Genomic DNA, 15887 nt, shown 5'->3' with positions numbered 1-15887 from the left:
AAGAAATCATTATTTTCTTTGCCAAGAATAAAACCGCTGTGCCAAAAAGAAAAACAAACAAACACCTGCCTTCACCAACATTTACTAGTAGACATCATAAAAAGTCGGCACTAAAATTAGGTGGAAGCAAAAAATTAAAATAGAATTATACTAAATATTTAAAAAACAAAACATGAAAACATAATGAAAACTTCGACAACAAAAAAAAAAAGTTGTGGGTGTTCTTACTGCTGCGATAGCTGCTGTTCCTCCTTGCAGTGATGTCACAGAGGTTATCATCAGGTTCATGTCTGGCTGAGCATCCTCTGGATGTGGAGGGGAATTTACTGTGGAGCCTCCTTTCTGGCTAGCAGACCCTAATGTAGTGACACTGGCTATCCTGATCTCAGAATCTGGCTCAGTGCTGCTGAGTGCACCTGGGGAGTGGGATGCAGATGTGCCTTCAGGAGGCACCGGAGTGGACGAGGATGTGTCTCTCTGTTCAGAGTCCTCCTCGTCGTCAATGACAATAGGCTCGGTTGTTGTGGTTGGAGGCTTCGGAGGTGCTGCTGCTGTAGATGCGTTGGAAGACGCAGGCGAGCCGGGGGCCTTTGCTGCTGTGGACGTGTCTACAGTTGCCACAGCAGCTGCCAGCTCTGGGCAGTCTGTGCTGGGCGTGTCTTGGGAGAGGGTTGTGGCAGAAGGCTGGGGAGCTTCCTCCCCTACAAGAACCACATCATCATCATTGTCCTCTGTGCCACCCTCCTTTGTGGCTCCATCTTCCGTTACCATGGAAACTGCCTCACTAGACTCTTCCGAAGGAGGCGTGGGGTTTTGCTGGGGAGAGGGAGTGGCATCCATGGGCTCCACCCGCTCCCCTACATCTTCTGCCACGACAGGGTTTGGTTCCGACTCCCCGTCCATCACAAAGGCAACCACCTGACAACGCACACAAAAAGCCAGTTAGGAAACAGCTATGCAAAGTTGGCGTTACCAATTAGTTTAATGACGTCTGACAGCATTACAGATAGTTCAGGTGTCCCTAGACGCAAGCTTCCCCCACACAGCCAACTGATGCCCTACAGCTGTAATAGTCATTGTTACAACCACCACCCTGCCTGTCTTTACTGGCTTGCTTTTGGCGGTTATATTTAATGGCTACTTCACCATTCACAACATCTAATAAAAAGAAGAAAAAAAAAGTCCAGATTTTCCCTTCTGTGGGGCATTTTAGGTGAGCTCACTCTTTGAAATGCCCGCCTAAATATCAACCACTTCCAGATGTGAGGCCTTCATTTCACAAATACAGCCATAACTTTGATGCTCTGCTTACATCCACAGCAAAATTGGATGCCTTGCTGATGCTGGGGCAGTGATGTGAATGTTTCCGCCGTGTTACTTCATTTAGGTCACGAATGTCTGTGAGCACATTTGCAATCAAGATGGAAAAACTGCTACTCCAAGAAAATATAAAATAGAATAAAATAACTGCAAGAACACAAAAATTAATGACAAAAACATTTCAATCAATAACGGACCTGGTTAAGACTTTCCGTTAACTGGGTTTTCCTCAACAATGACTCACATTGCTCCAGAAAGAGCAGGTCAAGGAGTTCATTTCAGAGCTCTTCAGCTGTACTAAACACAGAGGTTCAAATTTATCGATCAGTCTAACAATATGATAACTCCTATGACTTTTCTCTGCACTCAGATTCATTAAAAATCTTTAACAAAGCATGTAAACAGAGCAGTCTTGGTCTTAATCTACTACATTTTTTCCTAATGATTCTAATACTGTCAGAAGAGTATTTAAATGATAGGGATGTAGGCCGGTGAAGGCCTTTGTTCTCTACAGATAAACCTCTCTGGTTGCATTTACCACAAGAAAGCGGGAATCTAATGTTCAACACATGCAACGGCAGAGGTGACGTCTCCATGGGTGAGCATATGTGCCTGCCCAGCAACGGGGGCCCCTCCTCCTCATCATCACGCCTCTTCCTTTCATCCTCTTCTTCTCTCTTCCCGTTCCCTTAAGCTCCTTACCCAACTACAGGCAACTCTACTCCTCGTTTTCACCTGCTGCCTTTCGCGTCTCTCCCGCCCTCCCTGCTTCTTACGCCTGTGTATCACTCAACACAGCTACTCTCTTGTTGTCCTTGGCAACCAGCGAAGCTACACCTTGGTTGCCGTGGTGATGGTAAAGCCCACCACCACCACCACCGGGACTTGTTTTGTGCACTACATCTGGGTGCTCTTGAGTTGACCAATACAACGTTTAAAAGGTTGTGCGGTTCATGTATGTGTCTCGTAAACTAAACAGCAGTGATGTACGTGCACGTAGTGTGAAAACGTACAAACAAGTTAATTCGTTAACCATCCTACCCGATCCAAAAGAGAAGAAATAGGACAGAAAATGGAGTGATCTGAACGAGTGCCACATTCTGAATCAAATAATATTCAAGGCACTTTTGGGGAAGTCAGCACTCTGTTGATCCCTCTCTGTCAAAATCTCCTTTTCATGTAACACAGCAGTGAGGGTGGCTGTAAGCCACATATCACATCACTGCTGACAGCTGCAGCATACACACGCACACACACACGACACTAACAGATGCTCGCTCATAGACACACTTCTATGGTGACAATGATCTTTGTAGCTCTGCTAATTACGCCAACAGTTGCCCAGAAGAGGAAGCGCCTGAAAGCGCCTGAAAGCACCTGAACACACGATCTGAGTTGTAAAAGAGCTACAGAGGAAGCCAGACATCACTGTGGTGGCCATTTTGGTCTCAGCACTGTGGGGCGCATCAAATAAAACTCGCAGCAGTACACAAGCATCTTTAAGAATGCAGGTAAATGACTTGGTTATTACAGTACATATGAAGAGAACTTTAGCTGTTGTCTCGTTAGCTTAATGAACAAACTGGTTTAGCAAGACTTCAGCATGAGCAGATTCGGCCCATATACATTTACCCTGGTTTTCCAGATTTTAAGCCCAGTATCAGAAATAGCAAAAGGTGCTTAGCTGTGTGACAAGGTCACCCTGACCTCCAAACATGCACCTAAAAGCCAGTGACATCTCACAGCTTTGTATAGAAAACATGTGCTCATAATTACCGCTTTAACTGTTTGAATGGATCCAGATCAATATAGGCCTTTTAACACCAATACTGATTTTAAAATCTGATATATCAGTCAAGAGTTTTCTTTCAGACACATGAAACATAAATATTTGTTATGCGAGTTAAACTTGCTTCATTGTATACCTCTCTGATGGACAAACTATGCAACATGAACACTCATGACATGGTTAAAGAGTGGTTTTATCCGCTGTTATAAATACCAGTACAGATGTATTGATAAATCACCAATATCCAATTTTTAAATATTGGCACTGAAAACTTTCACTGCTATGTGTGGCTTTTTTCCTTGTTATTTCATGTCAGCTTAAGGTGACAAAAGGTCATAAATATACCGCAAATGTTGAATTAGTTTTTAGCAACGATTCACGGGTGCTCTCAACTTGGAGTGCAAGAGGTGTAGATTCAACAAAAGGCATGGTTCATTCTTACAAACAGTAAGACACTGTTAAGCGAAGACATGAGACCTAAGAGGCCACCGCAGACAACATGTGTGTATGTTCGGAAGTGGACAGAACATTAGGAAGAAAAAATATTATAATTAAATAAATAAAACAACAAAACTCAAACTCTGTGGCCTTGTTAGGAAAAAACACATTTTAAATAAGTGTTTGGCACAGGGGTGGAGTCATTGACGCTTTAACATGTTATGTTTTCAGGTTGTGTCACTTTTCACACAGTTTTTCAGTCAACATACCAGCTCCTTGGCTTTAATGTTCCCACAGGACAGCTGTGAAGTAAAACACTCCATTTGGACATATCCTCCAAAGTTTGTGGCTGCAGTTATGTCCCGCCCAAGAGACAGACAAAAGCAAAACTAAACAACTTCCAAACTGCAGACTTCTGGTTGGCAAAAGTGCTTCTGGTGCTTTTTTTGTTCATATATCTATTGCAGTGATGGAGCTTATCCCAGCCATTAAAAGGCTGTCGTGGGCTGCAACTAAAGATTATTTTGGTAGTCAACTATTCTGCCAATTTTTCCTCCATTAGTCAATAACTACTTCAATAACTCCTCTCTGCTTCCTGTGAGCAAACCTCCTATTCTAGGCTCCAGTGCCACATCTGCTCAAGTCTGCCCACCTGTGAATATCACCATGTAGTCTCATCCCATAGGAAATAAAAATAATGACCCAGGAAACATGAATTTGAAAATAATCAAATATCTGTTTAATATTACTCAAACCATCAGAATAAAAATCAAATAAATAGGAAATATTAAGTCACATAAATTCAAGTGTTAGTAGTACTTAAAATAAAGAAAATTTCAAATAGGAAACTAAAAAAGGCTTCTGTCCATAAGTTGAAGTAAAGCTTCAAATGAAATCAAAAATATTTTATTTTCCATTCCAAAAAGTTTCCAAAGTTTACAGATGATTCAGTTCATGAATTCATGATTGCAGTGAACATCCTCTGGAGTAAGGCTTTCTCTTATCCTTGAGATGATGTTCCCAGCTGCTGATAACCATGCTAAAGATGACTCTGTCATGACTTTAGCCATTTGAAAGGTGCATGAGCCTCTTTACAGGACAAACTCATCTATACACCTGTGCTTAATACTAGTAAAACAGAACAAAATTAGAAAAGACCGTTACTGATCACAAATTTGGTTTTATATTTTATATAGAAATATATAAAAACTAGGAGGCAGTGTAGCTACTCCTGATTAATGGTTTGATATTGCATTTGATTCATTAGATAACAAAACTAAAAAGGTGTTTGCTTAGCAAATATCATCCTGAGAGGTTTTCAACAGGCAAGCTAACATAAAAATTACTTTACAAACATAAATATTACTATTCAGACATTATCATAAACAAGGTATCAATGCAGCGCCCTGACTTAACTCTCTAAAACTGACCCATCCAGAGCTGACGTGACAGCATTAATGCAGCGCAAAATGCTTTTGCGCTGCATTAATGCTGTCGTGGAAGGAAAGCTCTGCTTTCCACAGTCTGCATTCAACTTTGTTTTCTTTGAAATGCTTTCACATTTTTTAATAAAATCCGTTTCCATTTTCTTCCATCCTCCCGTTCTGTGAGTCGCACTACGTTCTTCTTCTCCATTAGTTCTGACTCCAGTCTCGACAGACAATAGAGGCGTTACTGCCCCCATATGTTCCTGTAGTTGATTGCAGTTACAAAAACGCATTTACGTGGTATTAGTACACGACGCGTTGACAATAAAAGTCAGCAATTATGCCGACAAATCACTGCAGCCCTACTTGCTATCTGGCTAGCTGGCGTTGCACAAGAGGCTGTTCAGCAGTGTAAATTTGTAGAATTCCAATTATAGCGTTTGGGCATGCATGTCACGAATGGAACCGGGTCACCAGTTCTTACTGATGATGTGACTACTGATAGAAGTAACAGTGTACAATGCTATAAGCCTGCTCCGTTTCAACCAAATGCTAATCTCTATAATAAGATTTGCATTTGCTGAAGTGAAAAATGGTGGAGGCAGCGTAATATAAGAGCATGCACGGCTTTCAGTAGCAATGGGTGACCAGTCTTCCCTGAAGATGTGACAGAACACAGAAGCAGCCAGATGACGTTTACTGGGATACAGTGCTGCTCAGATTCAGCCAAATTCAGTAAAGTTGATGGATAGTCCTTCACAGTAACACTCTCCAATGACCCAAGACATACTAAGAAAGCTGGAGTTATGGATGTGGAATATTCTGTAATAACCAATTCATTCACCTAATGTCAACCCAATCAAGCTGTACTTCACTTGCTGTAGACAAAACTAAAGGTGGAAAGCTCTATGAACAAACAGGAACTGAAGACAGCTGCAGTAAAGGCCATGACAGAGGAGGAGGAAACTCCTTGTCTGGTGATGGCTCCAGATTTCAGGTGGTTTCTCTCTGCAAAGGATACTCAAAAGTATCAAACATGAAACCCATCTGTGGGATTATGTTTAAAGGGAACCCCGACTATTATGACAAGTTACTCTAAATATGTTACAAATGATTGTTATTCATTAAATCTTTGGTGTTTAACTATTTTGGAGCCGTGGGATTAGCCATGTTTTTCGCACACAATGCATTCTGGGATGATGACATGTATTGGTTGTCGGTAGTATAGGTGCTTTCGTTCAGCTAACCTGTTTTGGTTTTTAAAGTGTAGCAACCGTATTAATTAACTTGCCCATTAGTGACCTGGTTAGGACTTGGTAGACCAGCACTATCCGGTCTTTTAGTCTGACGTTATTAGCCATGTCTGAGCCCAAACTGCTGCAAAAGTCAAAGGATCACTGCAGCATTAATAAGAGTTGAAAAACTGTCTAAATTTGTTCATCTGTAATAAATCGATCAGTGTGGCTGCTCTGCCAGGTGTAACAATTAAGTTTAACACCCAGGCATCCATGAAAATGGAATTTATGACATTTAACTGAGTTAGAAGTTAGCAGGGAGTTAGCTCGCTAGCTTCCATCTAAATATAATATACCATGTTCTGAGAGATTTATTATCAAATTAAAACGTACAGCTCTCCTATCACTTCCAACATAAATGATGACAGGAAAGTAAACAGCAGTGATGTTTGTAGAGTTACTGAAGTTGGGCTAGCTGGTATATAATGATGTGCTACGTGATCGCTAGCACGACAAGCTATGTTAGCATAACATAAACAGTAAAGCTGGAGGACGAACGCTAACGAACGGAAGACTTTTTTTCCCACTCGATAAAAGTTAATATGAGGGTTCCCAATGGTTAGGGGCAAATGCAATCGCATGGCAGGATCCTGTAAATGGACCAAACGTCAGTCAGGAGAACCACTGAGAGAATCCATCCACAATATAAGGTTAGTCATTAATATACTGCTGCTGCAAACGCTCTCAGTCGCCGTTGCCATTGGCAAGCAGTAGCCACATAGACACCAGTAGTTTTCCCTCACTCTCTCGTCCTCGTGTGACGGATTGTTTTCATCTTCATCTAAACTAAGTGCTGGTTGACTATTTTCATTCTCTCTCTCTCGGTTTGCTCTGGTTCAAACTGGAAAGGCTGAACAGAAGCCATTTCCAGTGCGCTGCTAACTGTGAACTGGATGCGGTGCAACCGTATGACCTCACTACCCAGAGAGCATTGAGAAATAAATAACAATGGCAACCTACTGGTAAATCGGTTTTATATAAAATGTGCTTAAAAGGAAAAGATTGGTGTATTTTAATACCACATGTTTTATTGAAAGCACAGTACATATTTTAGTGCAAACATGTCTTAATAGCCGGGGTTTCCTTTAATTTTCCACTTACATTTGAGCCAGAGAAAACGTGTTGGGCTTCTGTCACATTGTAAGGAAAGGCTAGTCATCCATTGCTACTGGGAGCCATGCATGCTCATAGAATACCCTGCCTCTACCACATTTTACATCGACAACATCTCTATGAAAGTTAAATTATTAAATTTGGTCAAATATTAAGGGCCTCAACAGTATATTGGTGCAGAAATTAAAAAAAATTTGACCTGATTTTCAAATAAAGTTAATTTAACTATCGTTTTCAATTCTCTTAGCACCATATCCAGCACGTGAGACACATGGTCGTGATGTGGAGTCAAGCAGTGCGCTCACGTTAAGTTTCCAACTAAGTCAGGAAATCGGCTGCAGGATAATTAACAACGACTGACCCCATCCCATGTCTTCCCAAGATTTTTAAGCAGATTAGCAGCAAAAAAAGAAATAAAAAAATCATTTTCTTTTGCCAAATTTCTTCATAACTAAAAAGTGACAAAATGAATAATAATTTTTGAAAAAAGTTAAAACATTCCCGCTACAAATTCTCAGTCTGCTCTGATGCTTTCAAACGCCCCGTTTTTTTCAGCCAGACTGCTATTTTGCGTTACAAATGACTAAAGCAATTTCATGCTTATTTAAACTGTAGTTCTTCATTGCAGGTGTTTTCCAAGCAAAGGGAAGACGAAGAAAAAATTTCAATATGGAAAAATGGGCTGCATATCTGTCCTATACTTTCTATCAAAGTACAAAGACTTTCTGATAACTGTATGCTTGGTAGAGAAATATAGGAGTTCACATTGTTAAAAGCCACTGCTGCAAACTCAGCAGTCATTATATCAGAGGTGTATATGTTTGCAGCTAATAAAAAGCTGCTCCACTGTAGAGCACTAGTGCCGAATAAGGAACACTTACTTGCTGTGACCATGTGACAGGAAGTACAAGGCAAAACAGAATGACATTCAAGATCAATACAATAGGCCTGACTGTTCAAAAGAAGGATTGAATTCCAAGTCACTGACTTACTATAATTAGGTTCTTCCTTTAGAAGCGACAACCCAAGCTAATGTATACAAACACAACCTGCGCAAAGGCAATAACATATGTCCGTAACCATGGTGTTAACTGGAGTCCAAATACTAGCCAGGAGACCCAAAGGAACCCACTCCCCATTTGCAAGACCTCCCAAAAGCAAAGCAAAGCTGAGCTGCAGATAGATGCTTCATGCTTTTCTGGCCTGATATTCCACCAACAGAGAAATCTATGTGCAAAGCAACTCAATAGTGCTCTGAGGGGGGGAGAAATAGCCTGGTCTAGACTCAGTTCAGACTGCAATGCAGAGCTACGAGACAGCCTGCATTCACGTGGATGAGATGAAAACGAGGACCCAGCATTAATGAGCTCTGACATGCAACCTTGACTCCCAACGTCAACACCAGGTGAACGGAGAGGTGGGATGGCGCTGTGGCCGAGCCTGCCTCCACGCAACACACACACACACACACACACACACACACACACACACACACACACACACACACACACACACACACACACCTTAACAAGACTAGCAGTTTAAATCAACGCCTGCGCCACATCACCACCCCACAGAGGTGCTCATCTACCTTTCCAACTGCATCAGTTTGCGCATGAAGCCACAGAAGTTGACATTTTTCCCCGTCTCTCCCCCCAGCAGGTCACAAGGTGGAGATGTGAAAGCTGTTTGCGCCAGTATTTGCGCAGACAACAGCCGATTAATAAAATATTCAAATTAAACGCCTGGGATTATTATATAAGACTTATGTCACTGAGAAGTGATGCGTAATGCGCAGCCATCAGAGCATCCTCAAGCCAGCTGATGGGCTAAAAAAAACAGAAAACAAAATCAAATGGTCCATTCCGGTTACCTGAATGCAAAACTAAACCTTGCTATACACAGCTGTAGAGACCTCCTGTGAATTATTAGAAAACACCCAATGAAGGACAGGCTGTACGAAGCCTTCGGGGGCCGCCGGAGTCCCACTGGTCGTGCCCTTGATTATCAACACCGCTTGGAAGGACCACCACAGCACAAAATCCGGCCCATGCCCCCGGCTACAGCGGTGACTATCACTCGACCCCGATATAGCTTCCATTTCTCTTCCCCGGCATTGATATTTAACAAACTTGGCAATAAAAAGCAGATCCAAAACTTTGATCAGTGAGAATAAACGGAACCAGCACTACCTGAGCTGCGCAGCTCTTCCATAAATAACCCGGGAAAAAGGAGAGGCTAGACTGGCTTCCAAGTTGGGGTCCAGGAGAAACGTGGTTCAGGGTGTTCCGTTCCGCTCCCTCCCCTGCCCCTTCCTGCCGCAAACAGCCATTGGATTAGCGGCAGATCGAGGGGAGGAGAGCAGACACAGACTGCGCCATTGTTAAAATACCAACAAAAATCATCGCAACTTACTCGCATAAAATATATTAAAATAGAAGCAAATGTTTCTCAAGATAGGCTAATGCAGTGTGCCACTGACAAGCACAATCCCCAACACCTAAAAAAGGAAAAGGAAAACGTGTTTCCCCCCTTCCACAACCCCTGTTCTTGTCCAGATTATGTGCTCTATAGGCGCACACATGCCTGTGCCAGCGAAACAGACCCGGGTTTCGAATAAAAAGCCCGATTTCTGCGATACCTGTGACGATGGGGGTTTTAATTGGAAAGTTACCCTACGCGGAGTCCACCCTGGCGCAATCACTGGCAAAATATACTCGGCAACCGCAAGGGGCGCCCTACTCTCATATATCACATGAACTGGCTTCATTTGTGTCATGCGGTGGTAAACAAGACCCGGAGAAATTCCCTTACCGTGTTTTACGTGAGCATCATGTGAGTTACCTAAACTGTAACTAGGTATGAACCCATTACTATAACAACCAGAGCAATTTTGTCCCCACCCCCCCACCACACACCTCCCTCCTCCCCCAGCGGAAAACAGCACTGCCTGCCGTCCGCCATTAGCCAACTGAACAATACTGAAGACTAGAGGCGGCAGTAGCTACAGCACGCAGAGACGGAGAGGACCAAATCTGTTAAAATTAACTGTTTATTCATCCCTTAATGAGTCTTCACGCCCCAGTGTGAGTACCGAGAAACTCCCCGGGCATCCGGCTAACCCCCCCGCACAAGTTCCCCAAACTTTGGCCAATTAGGCGTAAAAGTAGAATACGAAAAACGTCTGTGAAATTTGCTTACCGGAGTAGAGCTCAAAACGGTGTAGCGCCACTTTTGTGCCTTGACATTAATCCGCGGAAGCGCGTGCGCACAAGTTTATATCCAAGATCATCTACTGAGCAGAGCACTCACTACGCAGAGCACTCACTACGCGTCAACGGCACGTTCACTCACGTACAAAAACAGATATGAATTTCTGAGAACTCATTTATGGTTTGTGTTTACCTGCAACATATCTATTCACAGTTCTCAGTGAGAGGGGATTCGGAGGAGTGATTTTATTAAGTCAGTAATGGACTCATGATAAATGTGAGGGAGGGTATACAGCCGAATGTTGTCTATTATAATGCTGTTGTTTTTTGTTTTTTCCTCTTTATTACACAATGTCCTTCCATCATAGTCCATTGTGATGTAGCAAGTAGGCTGTTGGGGCATCCTTCAATTTTGGACAGAATATGTAAGCTGCTCTGAAATGTAAATCTCAGAATGTTAACATACTTGTGGAAAGCATTTTAAAAAGGCCAAACGATTTTTTTGGGCACATTTTCAACACTGAAAATGGACATAAACTGAAACTACAGGTAAACAATTGCTGGTAAAACCTCAAATAAAAGTACAAATTGCATAATTTGTCCCGTGCAAAACACCCCTTAGTTTTTGCCCCGCTGTTAACCTTCACAGCTAGCCGTTTATGTAATTATACATTTTATATTCAATCGGTCTGAATCTGTAATTTTCATTATTAACAGTTATTACGTTTTATATTGAGGTTAGTCTCCGATATCTAAAACACAGCTGAGTAGAAATTAACGGCTGAAATAAAAATGATACACCGCGAGGAGCTCAAACTTCCTAAAAACAAAACAAAACAACTACTTCCTCTTATTTTTATTGTAACCGGAAGTAAATACGGAGTGAGAGCTCTTCTACGACTCACCCTCTTTTCTTTTCCTCCTGCGCCTGCGCAGGAGGTCCAATCAGTGGCTGCATTGCAAGCAATTAAAAATCCATTAAGATGCTGGCACCTTATCCTCGATAGATATCATGTATCCCAGGTCAAGTGTGGCCAGTCCTGCTAGAAATGAACCTTAGTTATTCTTGATTTTTTATTTTTTATTTCGGGTCCCCTTTCTCGAAGCTTAACAAGCTGCATTGAAGTACACAGCTCGGATCCAATCAGGAACAAGGATCCGGGTTGAGAGAGTTCATGTTCTCAGCTGTGTCGGCTCGACATGAGTTTCCTCTCATAATTTCACCCAGAGACTCACCAGAAACCAAACGGCGGCGGGAAATTAATGACGCCCACCAGAAAGTGTTAGAAAGATGCCGCACACACCTTTACAAAGCAAAATTAAGCCCAGATCAAATTACACTGCTTTAAGTAACTATTGATTTCAGTAGGCAGATGTGCAAATTATTACATGTAGAGGTGGATAATCTATAGTTTAGTAGTAATTTTGTTATTACTTAAAAAAAAAAAAAAATCGGAGTGGCTCAAAGGTGGAATGAGCCCGTGATCACGTTTGTTAAATATGGCGGATCAGGTGCGTTCAAATGTCACACTGAAACGTGCGGATCAGATTCACTTAAAGGGTCGGCTGCCCAAAGAGATCAAAGAGAACAATTACAAAAGGACCGCCACCTCCTTACCCTCCTTACGCGCAGGCTATCTCTGAACTCACGAGATGAGGGGTAGCAATGGATGGAAGATACACGGATTTATTTCTAAGTCAGTCTGATGAGGCTGAGTGTCTGGTTGCCAGATCCTCTGGCTGTGCGCCGCTGCACAAAATGTCGGAGATTTCAGTTTCTCACAGGCGCAAATCACACTGAAATCTCTTTTTAAATACGATCGATAAAGATCGAAGATGATGTGCCACACTGGCTATTATGAACTCACAGTGTTTATGTAATCAGCCTCTCTGTAATTCACGCGGTTTTAATAAAGAATTGTGCGTTTTTTTGTTGTTGTTGGGGGTTTTTTGCCCTGAGTTACACTGACCAACCAGCAGTTTATTACCACTAACACAGAGGAAATGACGCTGATAACATTGTTAGGATACAGTGGCGACTGGAAACCATCAGTTTGGAAGTTAAACTTTGTTGTGCAGTGTGAATACATGCTGCATTTTAGCTGTAGGATTTTATGTCCCTACTGCTCCACTACTTATGAACACATTTTGTAAAAACTGCATTAATTAACAACAACTGTTAGCAAACTCCCTCCTTAAAACATCTACTTTATTTAAAAAGGGCAAATTAAAAGAAAAGCTCCATGTCTTTTCCGGGGCTCTTGGCTTGAGATCTCTTTCATACGTGTGCAGTGTTGTTGGTCCTTCCTTCTCATATGGATTCACTCAAGTAGCCTCCCAGAGAAGTAAAATCCATCATGCTGCTGTGATACATGCTGCTGGTGGTTTGGCATGGCCTTGCTTAAAGATGCAAGACGCTGTTTGAAACAGATGTTTGATATTTTGCTTTAAAGCATGTTCATATGATAGTAATGATCATGGGTGTACAAGTTATATGTGCAGCAATAAAACTCCTTGCCTTGCCTCTTGGGTCCAGCCTGTGGTATTTCTGGATTTTTGTTTAAATGTTATTTTTGTCCCCCAAATTGCACTGTGGGTTTGGGATGAACTGTGGTCACCGAGGATCCTTTTCACAAGTGTTGCTGAGCCCCTGCTGTGATTTCCGCAACAGAATTAAGTCTGTTTTTAAAGTGCTGCCCGAAAGCTTGCCTAGTTTTCCAATAATTCTCCGACTGAGCAGTGAACCACTCGCCATCATGACCTCTGAAACACTCAGCTAGTATGCTCTGTTTATACATGCCATCATTTACTCTGTGAGATGTTTCATTAGCTGCCTGTTTTTGTGTTAGCCCTGCGACAGACTGGCGACTTGGGATAGGCTCCTGCAACCCTGGAAAAGATAAGCGGAAGCAGGTGGATGAAAAATATAGTTTCTACTATGGAGATGCATGTAGAAATGTCACAAGTAATAAATGATGAAGTTGTGATTTTACCCATTCTCAGTAACATTCAAAACAGTAGGAGAGAAACTTGTAATGCTTTCCAATGAAAGTTATTCGGGTGTAAGCATTACTTACACATTATTTAGGTAAAGGATGAGTTTCTCTTCTACTTCTGTCTGTGTGCCAAAGAGGGATTCCAGAAATGTATTGACAAACAGATTAGCAGTTCAATATACACTTTTCACTTGTTATTTTTCCTTGCAAAGCTTTAAAATTATTTACACATAATGACCAATAAAATGATCTTACATTTTTCAGTCTCTCTCTTTAAAAGTGGGAGCTGTTCTTTGCTACTCTACAATACTCTTAGATTTTGTTTAGTTGGAATTATCTTACTCGATTTATTAAAATGTTGAGGACACTACTCTACATTATTTAAATGAGCAACAGCTCAACCATGATGATGCATATCATATTAATACGTAGCAGGACAAAGTAGGTCTAGCGAGACAGCAAAAACACCCTTCAGCCATATTATTTATTTATTTGTTGCATAGTTTGGCCACCAGAGGGCACTCTGCAACTTCCCTATTGGCGAGGTGCTTGGAATGCCACAAGCAATAACTAGCTGATTCGAGCAAAGCCAGTGAGATCATAAATTAGTAAATAACTAATAGGGGTGGGTTTTTATAATCGATTCATCGATTAAAATCGATTCTGGCTTGGATTACGTAAAATCGATTCATTAAAATCCTGAATCGATTTTTTAATACAAATTTATTTTGCCCGAAATGCCAGAATCTCTGGTGAAATCTCACAAAATTTCAACAACCACCAAACAGCTAAAACAGTAAATGAGAGCAGGAACACGGATTCTGCACAAAGACTTAAACACACAGCGCAACCCGCGGATCAGAATCAGTTAGATGTCGAATTTCTCACAGTCGGGGCTGAAAGCCGACAGCCCGCTGATTCTGATCTGTCGGCGGGTCCGCGCTTTGTGTTCACGCCCTTTATGCGCTGATTGTAAAGCTGTTAGTTTGATGTCTCTCCAAACAATATTGACCGAACCAGCAGCAAAAGAAGATCCAAACTACGCTTCACATAAACATCGTCATGAACTCACTCTGACTTTTACTGTTTTGCTTCCACCAGGATGCACAGCTCTCTCTCTCTCTCTCTCTCTCTCTGTCTGTATGGTTTTCTGCATTATTCGCTTGCTTGTTACGCACAAGTCTACCTTTGTTTACAGCGCTATCGGCCGACTTTTTTTTCTTTCCGTTTTATATACTTCTGAAAAGAAAACCTAATTTCTGCCGTTCAATGCTGAACAAATTTAAACTTTTTAAAATTATGCAAAATGCAAAACGCTTAGCCGCATCTCTAATAAAACCGCTGTAACTTCAGAGGTAATGTTCATGTGTTGATTAATGGTTTTCTTTCGTTTTTGATGTACTGCAGAATATTTTTATAAAATCCCAGGCCAGGAAAAATCACCTTCATGTGTTTCTGTGTTTTATCTTCAGCTACTTTGACACAAAGGCATCTGCTGTGACGCTCACACCTTTGATAAAGTCTTGCGTGTGTCAGCTTCCTTTTTATAGATACAAAAATATGTAAATGTACTAATCTGAATTATAATATTTCTGACTGTCAAAATTTCCCATATTCAAATCGAAGTGAATCGAATCGAATCGAATTAAATCGAATCGTGGATCGAATCGATTCTGGACCTTGTGAATCGGAATTGAATCGATTCTAGAAATCAGTGACGATACCCAGCCCTAATAACTAACTAAACATAAAATAAATGTTAGAGAAATCTGTTTATGTTTAATTTGCCTGAAAAATCGGCATCATAGTAACATTGGCTAGTATGTTGGAATATTTGATTTTTAAGTCACCAAATATCGGTATTGGTATCGGCCTTAAAAATCCTCTATGCTCTCTTCAGCATGTAATTTTATTTATGTTTTACATCTGTAACTCTAAAGTAATCACTAACTAAATTATCAGATAATTGTGGAAAATACAAAGTACAGTATTTGTCTGAATGTAGCATAGTAGAATATGAAAATGTAATTTTTACTTGCTAAATAAATTTCCTTCACACAGATGTTTTTTTTTTTTTTTTTAATATTTTTGCTTAAAGACTGCCTTTCCAAGAAAGGTTTAGCTTCATGCATCTTCTTTTAAAACTCTCAGGGAATTTTTCTATCCGTCCTCTGAGTGGTGCTGTTTCAATGTACTGCCATCTTGGATTAAAAGAAAGAAATTTGGTGGAGATTCCAGGCGTCTCTGACCAAAAATGACACACATTTGAGCTAAAACAAACAAACTGTCATCAAGTG

The 15887-nt window shown here is 41.2% G+C and overlaps 1 protein-coding gene across 4 annotated transcripts in view; it reads right to left on the bottom strand.

Moving 5' to 3' along the window:
* zmym2 (zinc finger, MYM-type 2) overlaps window positions 1-10702 on the bottom strand; it is a 31144-nt gene extending 20442 nt beyond the window's left edge. For 2 of the 4 annotated variants that reach the window (XM_085135506.1, XM_085135507.1), the window contains exons 1-2: window positions 3817-4328; window positions 229-918 (exon numbers count right to left, since the gene is read on the bottom strand). In XM_085135506.1, the coding sequence (XP_084991632.1) occupies window positions 229-918; window positions 3817-3870 (744 nt within the window). In that variant the 5' untranslated portion in view covers window positions 3871-4328. Of the gene's footprint in view, window positions 1-228; window positions 919-3816; window positions 4329-9574; window positions 10169-10583 lie in introns of those variants that run through there. The other 2 variants (XM_085135508.1, XM_085135509.1) reach the window with 2 other exon arrangements.
* Window positions 10703-15887: the final 5185 nt, after the last annotated feature.

Source organism: Neolamprologus multifasciatus, chromosome 16, assembly GCF_963576455.1.
Source record: "Neolamprologus multifasciatus chromosome 16, fNeoMul1.2, whole genome shotgun sequence".
Taxonomy (NCBI): domain Eukaryota; kingdom Metazoa; phylum Chordata; class Actinopteri; order Cichliformes; family Cichlidae; genus Neolamprologus; species Neolamprologus multifasciatus.
The sequence above is the reverse complement of the archived record's forward strand: the minus strand, read 5'-3'. Positions and strand labels throughout refer to the sequence as shown.